This window comes from Amblyomma americanum, chromosome 8 (genome assembly GCF_052857255.1).
Source record: "Amblyomma americanum isolate KBUSLIRL-KWMA chromosome 8, ASM5285725v1, whole genome shotgun sequence".
Taxonomy (NCBI): Eukaryota; Metazoa; Arthropoda; class Arachnida; order Ixodida; family Ixodidae; genus Amblyomma; species Amblyomma americanum.
Window position 1 is genome coordinate 15,811,042 of NC_135504.1, and position 16,704 is coordinate 15,827,745.

The 16,704-nt window shown below is 45.0% G+C and overlaps 1 protein-coding gene across 1 annotated transcript; it reads right to left on the bottom strand.

Annotated features, from left to right (window-relative positions):
* Nucleotides 1–77: 77 nt before the first annotated feature.
* Nucleotides 78–16,587, bottom strand: Blm (Bloom syndrome helicase). Its single transcript, XM_077633898.1, has 7 exons — nt 14,756–16,587; nt 13,102–13,295; nt 10,751–11,198; nt 9,217–9,513; nt 6,003–6,185; nt 2,611–3,132; nt 78–888 (listed from the first exon to the last, which is right to left on the bottom strand). The coding sequence occupies exons 1-7, from the start codon at nt 16,481–16,483 to the stop codon at nt 418–420; spliced, it is 3,843 nt and encodes a 1,280-aa protein (XP_077490024.1). The 5' UTR covers nt 16,484–16,587; the 3' UTR covers nt 78–417.
* Nucleotides 16,588–16,704: the final 117 nt, after the last annotated feature.

The window sequence follows — 16,704 nt, forward strand, 5'->3', positions numbered from 1 at the left end:
GTCTGTGACTAGTGAAAGAAACAGGCTGTTACAAAACTGTAGCGAAGCGTTCCCTGAGAATGCGACTTCATTGTAAAAACTGTTTATTAGGCACTGTTCTTCAATACACCATGAAAGAAGTAGCCTTTGTGTGTGTAGAGAACCTAACTTTTCACCATAAAGCAAACTCCACAAGAGCTGAAAAGAAACTCGGATGGAGCCAACCCTGAAGCACATTTCACTTTTTTTTTTTGCACTGTTCTTAGGTGTTCACTGACTGCACCAGCTTCGAATTCTTCACAGAGGTGTCAACGAAAACGGGAAAATCGCAACTATGTACACGAGTGTCTCAAAGGATCTTATTTACATAATGCACAGAGGCACGGTCCAGGGGCCATCATTTTGGGAGAGGGGAAAATTTGTTTTCCAAATGTACGATTAAATTTCTACAACACGGGGCTTTGTCAGAAATGAACGGCTCTTCGCAACAGCTGGCTTCGGCATTGCAAGAGCTCCAAATCCACTCGACTGGCCGGCAAAAGAAGAACTACCTGCCGGTCTTCCCACTGTCTTTGTAGTAGCCTTCCAGGGATTCCTCGCAGCCGCCTTTCTCTTAGCTGCCGCTTGCCTTCCAAACTTGTTTTGTGACTTTCCACCGTAACCCCCCTTCTTTCGGGGGAATGTGCACGGGCGCTTCCCCGTCGAACCGCCACCAGATCCTGACCATGTTTTACGTTTGCGATACGTGGTAGTGCTTGCTGTGCTGGTGGACGCAGCGGCAAAGTCTGGAGGTGGCTTCGGGTTCTGGAAGTCACTTTCGGCTTCATTTTCTGCGTCCGCCATCTCTGCTTCAATCACCATTTTTTCGGCCGCGTAACGTTCTGTGACTTCCAGCAGCTGGGCACCATACTAGAGGACAACAAGGGACGACAACAACAACAAAAAAAAAAAAGAAATTAATACGTTCGCACAAGTAAAAGAAAATATTCACAATGCAACACTTCTTTCAATACAGCACTGGATTTAATGCCACGTCTGCCTCTCACGCTACCGTGTTGGGTCACTTGCACGATGGGCACATTTACAAATGTGTGATAGACACAATGAATAAGCCCCTTATTTTGCTTGTCAAAATGTGAACATTTTCTAATATATTACCCCGCATAACAAGTTTTTCCAAGGTCTCTGCTCATTTTCATTATTATTCGGAAAAAGTGTGTTCATTACACGAGTAAGTACAGTATAATTACCGTAATAATACAATTATAATTACAGTATAAGTAGTATGAATACAGCAGTCTCAGAAAGCACTGCACAAGAGGAAGCAATAATAAATTAGCTATGCTTCTAAACAGAAGCTTCCATACTAATATTTGAAGTCGAGGTTGGGCCATGCTTCATCCAACTATCCACACAGTAGCCTCTAAACTTGGCACACAAAGACAACTTTTACTTTTTAACATGACAGCTGCAACCCCAGAGTCAGTGAGTAAACAAAAGCAGCTAGTCCACCTGCCACCTAGGTCACGTGACTTTGTGACATCATCATAACCTGCCCACCGTGGCAGGCAGCAGTTAAATTAGTGACCGTTTGCGAGAGGTTAACCTGGGTCTCACAAGCGATTCAATTTGCGATTCAATTTTACGTAAAACAAGCCCTTGTGCACTTATATAATAATGTTATGTAACTTTTTGCCAAGAGCTTTCAATGATTTTTGCTACAGGAAACTTGCTAGAACACATGCCATTGGCTTGTCTTGGCATCAAGCTACGCAATAAAGGCAAAATTATTATCCTGTCTATCATAGAAGCTGAGTTACAGGGTTTTAAAGTTGCCACTTCACAAACGGGAAGAGAAACTTATATTCGTGACGATTTCAAAATTCTATAACTCACCTTCTACAGCAGGCAGGATGATAATTTTACCCTTACTGCATAGCTTGATATTAAGAGAAACCAATGGAATGGAATCTAGCAAGTTCCCTGCAGGAGAATTTCTTTTAAACTCTTGGCAAAAAGTTACATAACATATTGCATAAGTGCACAAGGACCTGTTGGACATAAAAGTTAAAATGCATATTTGGAATCAGCATGCAAAAATACATGTTCTCTGAAGATTTCATAACTGTGACTTCATTAATAAAAATTCATTTCTAAGACCCTCTTCCACCTTTAAGGAAGAGAATAGTGTCTGTGTCTAACAAACATCACTCACCATACACCCGCTGTCAAAAGATTATGGAACACTACTCTTAACACCCAAGGTGCACTGCTAGAGGTTTAACGGCGCAGAGTGTAAGTTGCGTGCCTAGAATAAGGCTGTATAGTATATCTATCCCCATATATCTGTTCCCTGCAAGCGCATGCATGTAACTTGAAACTAATCACAGTGGTACCATACACATAATGAATGCACTCTTTTACCTGAGAAAACGGCACTAATTTTGAAAGCGTGTTCATTATGCGTAGTAATTTGGTAAGAAATCAAACTATTCTCGAATATTAACAACTAGTACAGTGTAGGAGATGCACTTATTATGCAAGTAAATAAAGCTATAGGAAGCAATCATGACAGCATGCACCCAATCCACTTACAGTGCTGCCACTGTACGAACATAGGTACAAACTTACCTTGTCAACAAGCGCCTTCGTCATGTGCGGAACCTGCAGCATGGCCTCTGCAGTTGTCGGCAGAGTATCCGCAATGCCGCGGAGTGCGTCAATGTGGATAACGTTGCTGTAGTGCGTGTTCTTGGCCAGTGCCAGCGCCTTGACGATCGACACCAGTTCCAGGTGGCACGCTTCGATGAGCTTGGTGATCTCCGGATTGAGTCTGCTTGGCTCAGCCGCGGCTTCCTCAGCGGCACGCGCGGCCGACTCGGAGGGCCGCGACTTCTTCTCGATGGCAAGCGTGATGCGGCTGGAGCCGGACAGGAGCTGGGGCAACTTGGCGCCAGGACGGAGATAGGACATGGCCATATCCAGGTGGTTCATGGTGATGGCCTCCTTGAGGTAGCCATCAAGCACGAGTCGCCGGATCAGGCGGTTGGCGTCATTGCGGTGGTAGCCTTTTCCGCGCCCATGTAGAGGAAGTGTGTCGCATTTGAGGTCTTTCGTCTTCTTGTTGACGGCACCCTTGAAGATGTCCACCAGCTGTGTGAAAATAGCACATAGAGAGATTCAATTGGTGGGTGATAGAGAGGTGAAGCAGAAGCACAAATTATCTGGGGAAAAACTTGCTGCTGCTGTGAGCACAAGATGTTCGAATCAGCGTAAGATCTACCACAAAACTGCTGGTTGCAGCTTGAGTCAGCAATGAATCAGCAGTCGAACCACCAACCAACACATAACATAAGTGTATATAGGGGCTGTTTGTGAAGTCCATGCTGTTTACCATGGGAATGGGCAGGCACTACTATGTGCGGGCCAAGCACCTCATGGCTCGCTCCAAATAAAGACGCTTCCTTTGTAACTTCAGCGTTCCTCCTTGAAGCACACTGCAACGTGTTCTCGCAGGGAATGGCAACAGGTTGCACCGCGTCACTCTACACCACTGAAGAGCGTTCATTAAGAGCAATAGTTAAGAGGACTTGCGCAACAAAGCCGCAATGCTTCGCACTGCACTTGAGAACAGCTTAAGTGTTGTCCAAGTTTTCTGCCTCAATTTATTGCAAAATCAACCTGCGCTCAAATTTCGCATTAGAAAGTACTGCAATTGTCAGTTGATTTTTTTTTCTTTTGTATAATCACCGGTGGCATAGTTTGACTGTGGCAAAAATTTGTTTTCTCACTCCTTTATCCCGTTGTCGTAAATGCCTCTACTGACAGACACACATGCACACCTTCGTTAAGTGATACCACATTTACTCGAGTAATTTCCCCACATTTATTCCAAAAATTCAGGCTCTAAAAAGGAGCTGCCAAATTTCACGGAGATTTCGTGAACAAGTCCCGAAAAAGCTCTACAAATGTCGTAATGCTCAATGTACATGATCTATTGCCATGTATAGGCTGACCCCGCAACTCGTGCCTCTCTCTGGCCAAAAGAAAGTTGACTCAAATACAAGTTGCACAAACCCCACCCTGCCCCATATTATGTAGTCCATCGCAGGATGATATGACAGTGTATGCACAGCTCAAAGCAATAAATGCAGGATGATACAGTCGCAATGCCTACAGTCAGAGGCGAAAGGAAATATAAGGCAATAAAATGGCACCCTCGCACACGGCCTAGCTGTCTAGCAGCATACCGAACAGCCAACAGTCGAGTAGTTTTTGGATTCTGGCATGAAGCACACTCCAGAGGCTAATGAAAGTTTGCCCTCACAGCAGATCAAGGTAATCAAGGCACGCTGGTTCTTGCACCCAAATCTAGCACTCTGACCCAAAAAAGCCGGTCATGTTTGCCCTTCGCACTATGCAGCAAAGATACAACTCCGCTTTGGCTTTGCCTTGCCAGTGTCATCTTCCTTAGAGTGGCATCCCCTCATCACTCACTCACTTTCCGCACTTTCACGTGGCAATGTAGACGTGTCTATATTCCCAAGTCTGCCCTGCACACACCCACGTGCATGCTGGTGTGCTTGCGCAGCAGGAAACGCAAAATATGCTAGATAATGTTTCTTTATTTTTATAATTAGGGGTGAACAAATTACACGAGTAAATACGGTATTCTATAACCGTAGAGCCTGTGAGGTATACGAATAAATAAATATAGAAAAACTATGCAGATGCTTAAGTAAGAGTGCAACGTGACAGCGGTGTGTTCTCGACCCATCACTAACACTGGTGGCTGGAGCCCTTGGACACACACGTCCACACTCGAGCAGAAGCAGCCAAATTGTGCTGGGGCCACCGCATCTTGACGTTCCCTTGGCTATTGTACTGTCCAAAGTGGCCACTTGTCCGAATTTGGGCTTTCATGTGCAGATGCCCATGTGCTCTTGATTTTAAACTGACTTGCGCACAGATGGAAGTCGAAGACGACATCATCCAAAGCATGGTGCAAGAGACTGGCAATTTAACATGGGGGATGTTAGGCTGCGGTGATGGCGTTAGTGGTCGAATGCAGTGGTCAGTGAAGCAGATCTGTTCATGCTGCCGCAGGTTCGAAGCCCACAAGCACTTGTTACTCCACCGCCCCGTGCAAGCAAGCACAGTTTTCATCTCCCATACATTTTCCATCTGTCCCAAGTATCTTTTCAATTCCTATGCTTTATACCTTTCCTCTAGGCGAGAGGGACAAGGCAAAGATATTGAGTGAAAAATGTTCCAGCAAGGAGTACACCGCACTTCACACATATCCTGTGCACAAAACCACAATATTGTGAACGTCATGCCTCACGATGACTCGGTGAAGATTTTAACGGCAAAGCTATGTGCGAACTGCCGCACTTGGTTAGCGCTTCTATACTCTTCAGGAATATGTGGCGCTCTGCAACAGTGAGACTGAAATTTGACCGGCTCTGCCTAGAAGTGTAAAAGAATTTTATGTTTATACAGTGTCTATGTTTGTTATATGTTTGCACAGCCTTTTACAATTTTGCAAAGTGTAGACTTGGCAAGTAATAAAGCGTACATTAAGCGAAGTCAGGCCATTATGAACCACCCTGAAAAATACAGGAGTTGTCTACGCAACAAACAAGCAAAGCAGACATTCACAGCTAAGCCCGCCCTTGCTCCCTTCAAGCATATCAACTGTTATGACGTGAGTCCTTTCCTCGGATTCCCTTTCCCTTACTCGTGCATATAAGAAATGTCCACCCCAATAAAGTTGGCTCTTTGCCTCGCTGGCATTCCCAAGTGCAGGTGTCAGTTCACTTCACCAATGTCTGTGCTACTGCTTTAATTTTTGCTGGTTACATAATGGTAGTACCCATCAAACAACTAAGGTTCAAGCATTCTCACTGCTCAGTCATCCCACCTTGCCAATTAATAGGCAATGCAGAAAAGAACGACACAGTTTACAGCAAACTAAACACAAGCAACCAAAATGGGTGTCAGCAAGGTTGCCTTAGTCGCACCTGATTAACGGTGACATTCAGGCGCTGCCGGTTCAAGGTCTCCACACATCGAGCCACTTCTTGAGCATCCTCAGTGACGTCCGTCATGACCCAGCGCGTTTCTGCTTGGCAGTTGTCGCAGGCAAAGCGGCGATTCTGCCGGCAGAACTCGCGGTTGAAATTTTCCCCGAAATAGTGCAGAACCTGCAAGAAGAAAGCCCATAACAAAGGAAATTAGGCATGTGACTTGGATCTTCTGGCGAAACAGCTCTTGTCATAAAGATCCTATTTGCAGTCAGCAGCTCCTGCCATAAAGATCCTATTTGCACAATCAGCAATGTTTATCATAAAGATCCTATTATCACAATCTCAAATGTTCGAAGAGAAAGTTCCTTGCTGCAGGTACGTATCATTTCTCTAGTTAAAGAATAGCTTGATTCTCAGCTGGTTAGTTGAGATGCTCATAAGGGGGACGCAGCTTACAGAAAAAAACAATCTTTTTATTTCTTGATGGTTTGCAAAGAATTTTTGACCTTATGAGAAATAATGTATTCACTTCTCTCACAAAATTTGAGCATTATATCTGATGAACATCGTTTTCTATTACTTAGTTTTCCTTTGAATCTTGTGAAGAGCCAACAGAGCTAACAAAATGTTGCAGAAGATTGGTTTGACATTCATTATGTTCCTATAGGCATGCTACAGGTCAAGACATACTTATAATACTTTGTTAGCAAAACGCAAATTTTCAGTTTTGATTTTTTTGCGACACAGTGCCCACTGACACATCAAGACTAAGAAAAAAATTTCTTGCAAAAAATTTAAAATATTTGAAAAACAGAGAATGTCTTGACGTGTATATAGCCCTAGGAGAGAAAAAAACAAACAAACAAACGGAATCAAGATAGATAAAACAGTCAAGGAGAAATCTCCACAAGGTATGGATCTAGTCAGAAAATAAGAACATAGAAAAACTCCCAATTGGCTGAATGTTTACCAATATGTAATAATTTTAGGTTACATCCCAGTGGATTTAAGCAACGAAACTTCGAAACATCATAGGAAACGAGACGTACGAGCAGATAAAATGATTTTTAAAAAATTTTAGCCATTATTCATGATTTGAAAGCCACATCCCTCCCCGCTAAAAACACGGCTTGAACAGTTCAACATGAATGAGGTACAAACAATGATGGAGCAAACTGCTGCACTAACAACTGAATGGTTTTATTCTTTGCCATGAACCAATTTTTGATGCCCTATAATCCAAACAGAAAAGGATTAAAATTTGTTAGAACTACACAGAGCTGGAATTAGTGAGAGCCTTTTTAATGCATTTGATGTCAACTAGTAGTACCAAGGCATCTATTCAAATAAACATGGTTGTTTGAATTAAGCAAGTTCATATGAATAAACCCACCCATCGCTTTTGTCGTTGACAATTTTTTGTTTTTTAAACTTAGTGTAAAAAATGTGCGCCTGACCTTCAAGGCCGATGTTCATCATGTTAACTTTATCTCGGCGCATTTGGTCAGTGCCGTTGACTACCACAAAATCATCGGATCGAGCTGTGATGCAGCAGACTTCTTCTGAAGCGAACAATTCTAAACCCTGCTGACATGAACGCGGGTGACGCGGGGATGCAACTTGTTGACCATGGGCTTTTGTTGGTGACACACCGAAGGACGGGCAAACAGACAGGTGAACAGGCGGGCAAACTTTTTCCTCACATAATGAACCCTCCTGCCAAATTGATGTCAACGTTTCTGGAAAAAAAAGTGGGTTCGTTAAGCAAGTAAATAGGGTATACCACGTGCTCAAGGCAGAGTGCAAGCATACAGTCTCTGGCTAGTTGGGCACCTAGAACACCAAAGCAAATTCGAACTTCAACAGACCAAAAATTTTTGTTTGAATTAGATGCCTTAATATGACCCAAGACCAAACGTGATTTGCTTTGTGGATATCTATGCATACAAAAATGTATTTTGGTATTCAACCATAAGTCTCCAATGCATGTGCCGGAATAAAAAATTATCATTTTGCATTGGTTTTATAACTGCATAAACCCACATTAATTAGTATTTCAAGGGACTAGAAAAAAAGACCACATTTTCGAAAAGTTTAATAAGCAAATGGCCCCCAAAATACTGCCAAAAATCGTCTCTCATCATAGAAAAATTATTTGGCATAAAAAAGAAAAACAGTCATCAGCTTCCGAGTAAAAACTGCACAGCAATAACAACAATTTCTCACAGTTCCGTCACTGTTTTATTTGTGCACACTGTCGGAGGTGACGGCATCCATTTGAGGAGGCTTCACGACACTAACAGTGAACTCGTGTTGAGTATGTAGTTTCAGTGCACAGATGAACCGAGCAGATGGAAGCAAGGGGACAGCACAATAACGCCGGTTTGCTAAAACGGCGACACACCTTCTAAAAAAAAAAAAAAGACTAGCAGCGCACCAATCAGTGCCCCAAAAAGTATGCTGCTGAGCTCGGCCAGCTGATGTGTGGTCATTAGCCACTATCACTGTGGGCTGGTGTCGAAGCTCAGAAAATGAAACTCTACGGCAACAGGGGCCTTCCAATCACTCTCACACCTGCCACTGGGCACAAGTCAGAGTTTGCACAGGCAACATTGTGCCATGCAATTCTGCCCTGAAGGAGGGATACCCGTACGATCGCTTGCCGTGTCAAGGTACAACAGGCAAATTTTTCAGCTGACATCAAGCCGCTAACTTGGCATGTCCGACCATGGCCACTGCTCTTTTGCACACAGGGAGCGCTGCGGCAAGACAAAACGTCTAAATTAAGCGAAAGCATCGCACAAATTGGGTGGCTTTACAATTCATTGAAAACAAAGCTGGCCAACCAAAATTTTCCGATTATTTTGAATTACCTGAAAGTACGAATTATCCGAGTTTGAATTATCACCAGTCTACCGTACGTAAAGCAAAAGTTTTACAGTGTCAGCGTTCAAGGAAAATGAACAGCGCCAGAAAAACTTTACAGTGCCAAAAAAAAAAGGCACCTGACAAATATTTATGCTTGTGCAATGGAAGAACACAGCGAAGGCTGTTACACTGCACTACACGCGCACTGAAAACAATGTCGGTAAAAGGAAGTAACACAGCATACGCAACGCAACTCAACAGCTACTCTGACCTCATACCTCCTCTTACCCTCACAGTCCTTTGCTGTGTGGACACCTACGCCAGCGTCGTGGATACACACCTGTGCCCGCCGGCAATCGGTGCGGTTCTCGCAGAAGTTGACCATGTGCCAGAGGTTGGCAATGTGCGTCTCCCGGGCGGATGCATTTGCATTGGAGTCCTTGTCAATCATGGAGCGGATGCGGTGCATGTCATGGTAGTTGTAGAAGAGGAGGCAGGAGGCCCGCTGGCCGTCACGCCCCGCACGCCCAGACTCCTGGTAGTAGCCCTCGATGGACTTGGGCAGCGTGTGGTGGATCACAAAACGAACATCCGGCTTGTCCACCCCCATCCCAAAGGCAATAGTGGCACACACGACCTGCAGAGAAAGGGCTGAGATAAGGACTCTCAGCAAATGCTATTGATACCCGTTCATTCTGGTGGCATAATGAAACGGAGCTGCACTGCCGTGAAAGCAGGCTGATCACAAGGACATTACCAGAACTTTAATTGCAGATTTTTCACCATAGAAGGAATGTCCACAGAAGAGGAGGTCCATACAATAACAACACAGGACCTCATCTCCAGCTAAAGTACAAGCTGACCTCAACTTGATGACATTTGAATTCCATTTGAGTCATACCCCAGCACTGTCCTTGTGCAGTCCTTTTCCCAGTTATCTGTCTGTTCCCTGCAGGATTTCTTCTCTCGGAAATATGCACCGGCTGCTTCAGCTTCAGTTGCAAACCCTTCCTAAAGCATACACGATAATTCCTGAACACGAGGGTTGTACCGAAAGTAATAAAAACGTTGCTGTAACTATTTCATTAACTGACATGTGTCGTTGAAATCTCTACATGCTTGCAGAGCAACTCTTTCTCTGTACACAGTACTATTCACTGTGGTTTCCATCCCAAGCAACACATTTGAGGCAGCGTCAATTCATCTACTCGCTGACGATTCGTGTCAGTGGTCGCAGTTGATGTTCTCTTACTGCATGGTTTGTCTTTGACGCTGGTATTCCTCGTTTAAACTTCTTAATTCATCTAAGCACATTGCTCTTGTCAGTAGCGTCAACTCCGTAAACATTCAGTAGCCTTCCGTGGATGCCGAACAGCTAGCATTCTTCTTTCCTTATGAATTTCATGACGGCCCGTTGCTTCTACTTAGAATCCGCTCCCTACATGCGGGATAAAGATCAATGCCTGTAAAAATTTAAGTGTTACCACAATAAAACAAATGTTTATCAAAGAAGACGAGTTACTCTAGAAACACGTAGAATTTGAAAGATGTATATCAGGTCATAAAGATGTTATGTAAACGTTTGCATTACTTTTGATACAACCCTTGTATTTTCTAGCAAGTGTAGTTCACGCGGTCTTCTTTATCCATAATGGTAAACATCAACATCAGGGCAAGAGGAAGTTATTTTGAACCACCACACAAAAAAGTCTGTCTACGTTGCCACTGAAAGCAAGCTAAACACCACTCGCCACTGACTTTAATCCTTGCTGCAAATTTTACTTTTGTTACGCTCATTCCACAGAACTAGCTCTAAGAATTTCGTGATCAAAAATGACCTTTCACTTGTCCAAAAAAAAAGGCGGCACTCTTACCTGAACCTTGTCATCAATCCACTGACGTTGGACTGTACATCGCCTGTCATCGGCTAGTCCAGCATGGTACGACACAGACGCAATGCCTTGCTTACACAGGTCGCTGGCCAGCTGGTCACACTCCTTCCGGGAAAAGCAGTAGATAATGCCGCTCTGTCCCTTGAACTTGTTCTTGATGACCTCAACAATGTCGTTGACAACCGACTTGCCCGTCTTGGGGCAGACCTCGTAGCAAAGGTTCGGGCGGTTGAAGCTCTGCAGGAACCATTTGGGGTCCCGCATCCCCAGCTGGTGGAGGATGTCTGTGCGGACGCGTGGTGTTGCCGTCGCAGTCAATGCCATCATTGGCACGCCGGGAAACTTCTCACGCAGCACGCTCAGGCGCTTGTAGTCGGGTCGGAAGTCGTGGCCCCACTGGCTGACACAATGTGCCTCATCGATGATGAACCTATGTTGAATAAATGTGTTCTTACAGCAAACACATCAGTATATACTGCTTGCAACAGTGTGCTCATCAGAGCCAACTAATGCTAATGCTAATTTTCCTAAATGCTTCTCTGCAAGACATTCTGAGTATATTAAAGAAAACCTAACTGCTAAAATGTCGGTAAATTACGGTGAATTATGGAAAACAAGACATATTCTAATGCTTACTACTCCCAATAATTCTTCAGGCTGGTGGTGTGGTCTTCCCATCAGCAAATCAAAAAATAGCACTATAAAGCATGCAATCAATGACAACTATCAAAGGTTGTGGCTTTTGAACAAATAACTGACAGAACACAACATACCTTGACTATCTGCTTGGTAACGTGCATCAATTCTTGGTTTACAGCGCAAACACCAATTTGGTGCCATTCAAAAGCTTTTACTGAGTTTTTGCCAAAAAAATACCACTTGATGTCACCTACTGCAATCTCCTGTATGCTGGATCAGGAGTATGGCATCCTCTCCATCCAAACTATACACTACCACAACATAAAGTGCAGTTGGCACCAGCAGTTCACAGGATATGTTTCCTTAGGAAGAAATTTACTGTAGTATCGCATCACGACACAGTCGCCTAGCACTGATATCAGCAGATAGAGAATGCATGTCTCCCCTTACTGCAGGCATTACAAGTGATTTTTGGATTTGCCAAAATAAATATTTTTTTCCCACACAAACATCTAACAAACACTTGAGATCCTGACCATACATACATTCAAATCACCCCGGAAGATGATGCCATTGTTTAAGTATTGTGCACATGTTGGAGAAGCCATAAGTCATAGCATTAAATTTTCCTTGCTACGTAGTGTTCGACTCGCATCTGGCGATCTTAGTGCATATCCAATTTGGCACTGCATGGAGTTCCCAATGAAATTTTTCACTTTGAGGAGGTTTAACTCGGCAATGTGCAGATAATCCCACAAAATTTTGGCGCTGCGCATCCATTACCTAACAAGAATAGTCAATTTTGAAGCGGGACCACAACATCTTCTCAACTCATATTTATACCATCAGACCCAGCATATATCATAATGCACATCTTTCTTTAACAGGAATTTTTCTAAACACATCAGTAGTTCTGTCTGAGTGTCACTGGAAGTAAGTAAGTCTCATGTAGTTATCTTTTAATCCTTTAGGATGCTTTGTACACCACTGTGTACATAGAAACCTTGCAGCTTTTTCCGAGAGTGTGCTGCACCTAGCAGTGGTTTCATTGTTTCAGTCGAATTGAGCATCCTTCTTGATGCAGAAAAGTTGTTTTTTTTTCTAGCCATGTAGCGAACGCAGTAAATAATATTTCTCAAAACAGTCAGCTGGGTAGCATGTCCACACGTTGTCCACCATTTTTATGCATATAGATTTTGCCCCGAGTGATAACATTCGGCTATTTTTGCTCAATTTCGAGCGCAATGAGCATCTTCGAAACACAAAGTGATTCCACGACAAATCCACGACAAAGTGATTCCACGACAAAGCTTTCTTGACAAATCCGGGCATTTTGATGTTACTATTCCTCTAACTTTTCTGACACTTCGTATGTATTTTTGCACATCATAGTCAAAACTACTTGCATTTCACAGCGCAACTGTTTGTAATTTTGATTTAAATATGCACTCGGCTGAGTACAATTTTAACTAAATATTCATCATAAGGCATTGTTGCATGTTTCTTTCTGAAGGTGCAGAGACCCACAGCAAATAAAATAGAAAAACATCAAACAGAAAGAACTGTGCGTCTGCTGGCTGCAAAACTTTTTTCTGGGAATGCCCAGATTTGATAAAATTTTGTTGAACGCTAACAAATTAAACTCTCATTAAGTGTGACAAGGGCATATTAAGATGGGCTTCCAAACTTCGAACCTCGTGAGGTGCTTGTTTGCATGTAGTCGCTGAAGAGCATCGAGGAGCCGGTTGCTTGCACTGATCTTCTCAGGTGTGACGTAAAGTAGACGTAGCTGCGGTCGCGAGGACCTCAGGTCGGCATACACGCTGGAACTGTCGCTGTCACCAGACAGGTGGTTTGCTGGCACATCCAGCGATGTCAGTTTGAGGACCTGAACAATATGGCAAAAAACTGCTAGTCACTCATCCCAATAGCCTAACACAAAAGCATGCCTAAAACAAGAAGCTGAAGGCGCAGAAATGCCTTGTCTTAAAGCAACAAATCTGTAATGGCACCAGCACTCTAGGACTTTTTCATTCATTTTTGATCAAGTTTCAGTTTAAACTGTATGACTGGATAAAATGGCGTAACGTCTTAGCCACAAGTCAAGCCAAATGACCACTCATTTCATTTATCTTACATTTACCTAAAGTAAAGGGCCATGGACTTTTAAGGGATAGACTATATATTAAAGGAACTATGCAATGAATAAAAAGTCGCTTGCAAATGTTTTCAATGCTTAGAAATGATGCTAAGAAGCATTCACACCAAGTAGAGTCTTCGGAACTGAGCCGGCAATTTATTATGAATTTTTAAAAACCATGTTTTTTATAATTCGCGGGCCGATTGGTGTGCCCGTAGTGACAGATTTTGAAACTAAAATCGTGAAAAAAGACGTCACTGTACCCATGACGTCGGCATGCCACCACACGCTCTCTTTCGCTCGAGCCACGGCAGCCACGTCACGGGCACACTTCCGGAAGCCATGAAAATCGTGTGCTCGTGCCGCCGCGCGACCCTCTCGGGCAAGCGCGAGCCAGGGCATGCATTGCCTTCACGCATATGGTTTCAATGTTCCTCTGCTGCCTCCTTTTGTCGGGAGTTCCGGAGCCACTCGGAGTGGCTCGCTGAGTCGCTGCTGTCGTCGCTGGCGTTCAGGCGGTACGGCGTGAACGCATAGCGCTCAATGCCCATTGCGGCCGTAAGAGCGAGCAGTCGCGCCTCGAGGTCCGGGTGCATTACTGCTAACTACAGCAGACGACAACCAAAGAAACCCAACGCACGCCGCAATCACGCCGCCGACGCTGCTGCTGGGGTGCTAGGAGCGACAACTGGAAGTTGCAAAAAGAACGTGACGAAATGCCTATCTCTCGTCTGCTTTACATAATCTCAATTAATTTATTGCATAGTCCCTTTAAGGTCTAGAACAAACCATAATATAAAAGTGCCCTAGCAGACCTGTAAGGAATAGTAACAATAACAACTAAAGATCAGTCACAAAGCAACATTTCTAACCATGGTAAAACTAATTAAGGAACATAAAAGATGCTGCTTAGCACACAGTGTGTTCACAAGAAGTAAAAATCAAAGAATTCAAACATGTTAAGAAAGGCTGAAAGAAAGAAAAATGATGTAATAAAAGCAGTAAGGTTCATATTATGCACCAATCGGAGATTTACCAAGGCGACAAGAGAAATGATACTAGACGAAGGCACTAAGTCTTTCTTCCAGGAATTCTCTGCATCACTGCAGGTCTGTATTCCTTTCGACATGTTCTTTAGTGTATGCTTGTCTTCACTGCAGCATAACAATAAATGACATGAACCAACCAATGATACGACATCAACACACCTGATCCAGAATGAGTGACCTGAGTGGCGATATGACAATAGTCACACCATCACTCATCACTGCGGGAAGCTGGTAGCAAAGGCTTTTCCCACCGCCCGTTGGCATCAGTATGAAGCAATCCTCCCCCAGCAGCGCAGCATTGATGGCTTCCAGTTGGTTCAGACGAAACTGCTTCAGACCAAAAACTGACGCAAACTTTGCCCTGAGCTCGGCTGAATGAGAAAAGCCAAAGCCCTTGAACATTGTCGATGCACCATCGTTGCGATACTGCCCAACAAACCTCCCCGTCGATCCACTGTTGTTAGCAGTTTCCTTTTGTGCTTGTGTTTGGGCCTCAGTAATACCACCGTTCACGTCTAGCATGTCTTCGGTGTCAAAGTCCTGAATGAACTCTGTGTCCGTGACAGCAGCAGGTGCTTTGCTAGTGGACGGCTTCGAGCCAAAGTAGGGCGAATGCGACGAACCCATCCGAGAGGAAGAATCCGCCAAACGGGAGCTGACAAGGATGGGACTGTTTGACGACGACGATGACGCCCTGTTCAACGTCTCGTTTCCTAGCCTTTTCAGTCTGTGGGAAAGCGACAGTTCGTGCGAAGGGCTGTCCGAAAACACGCCGGACGTCCCAGGCTTCGGGAATTCTGCTGCGCCGTTTCCTAAACCACCGAGACGAGGCGACAGTTTGTCACCGGCCGGTTTGCCCAAGCGCCCTCCCGTTAGCGGCGACCCTGTCATGCCGAACTTAGACTTCAGCGGCGACGAGAAACTGCCGGAAGCCTTTCGGAACTGCCGCAAGACCTTGGAGCGCAGGTCGACAAGAGAAAGCAGGTCGCCTGAAACTTGCCTCGTCTCACCCAAAACCGTGCATATGTGGGAAGACAGTTTGTAGTCGTACTCTTGCAAGACCACGGCGGCCGCCTCGGAGTCGCTCGAGCCGGCTTGAAAGTTCGGCTTGGACAGCAGCGCGCTTTGCTCTATCTGGCGAAGTTCGAAGGCGTCGAGCTTGCCGCTCAGCGAAAGCGGGCCACTCGTCAGCTGTTGCGTTGGTGCGCCCGAGGTCGTTCGCTTCGACGAAGTGGACGCAGAGGCTCGCGATGCAACGAAGACATCGTCGTCCCAGTCGTCGCACCGAAGGTGGCGGTTTTCGTCCGGCAGGTCTTTCGGGGGAGGCAACTGGGACGGAATGTCAATGAATTCGGGCTCGTCGGTTCCTGACCAGTCGAACTCCGGGCTGCTGGGCGGGAACTGGGTTTCGGAAACCTGAACCTTCGACGACGACAACGCATCACTAACGACCTTCCTCGGAGACTTGAAGGCGCCGTTCGGCCGCTGCCGACGAGGCGACTGTCCCAGAGTGTTGCGTGCGACAGCGCTGCCAAATACACAGCTCGGAGGCTTGAACTTCGAAGGGGATCCACCGCTGCTGAACTCTCTCCTGTCGTCGTCGTCGCCGTCACGCTCGACGCCATGATCACGACCACGTCTCGCACTTGAAAGCGGTGGCTTGAATGAGCTAGCTTTGGCACTTGTGCTACGATGCGAAGACGACGGGTTTTCATACGGAGTCACACACTCAGCGACGAGTTCGACTAACTTGCGCTGGTCGTAGAAGGTAAATCCGGAGCTCTTGGAAGCGACGGTCTTTCCGCTTACCGAGTGCGATTTAACGCTAAACTCTTGAAGCCGCCTTTTGCACTCTTCTAGGTTAGTCTCAGGCAAACACGTGGACATTTCCGTGTGACAGTAGCGAGCATTATGCCTCCAAGTTCACTGTGACAAACTTTTGACGACAGGCTCAGAAGTCATATTGCAGCCGACATGCCAAAAACCGCCAAAGTTCAGTCGACAGGCGTGCACGTCCAAGTTTGTCTAAACCGACATTACCAACTGCAATAAAGAGCGCGCTGCATTCCGTTCAATTTATGCTTTGAGCAATTTGTTTTTAAAATTAA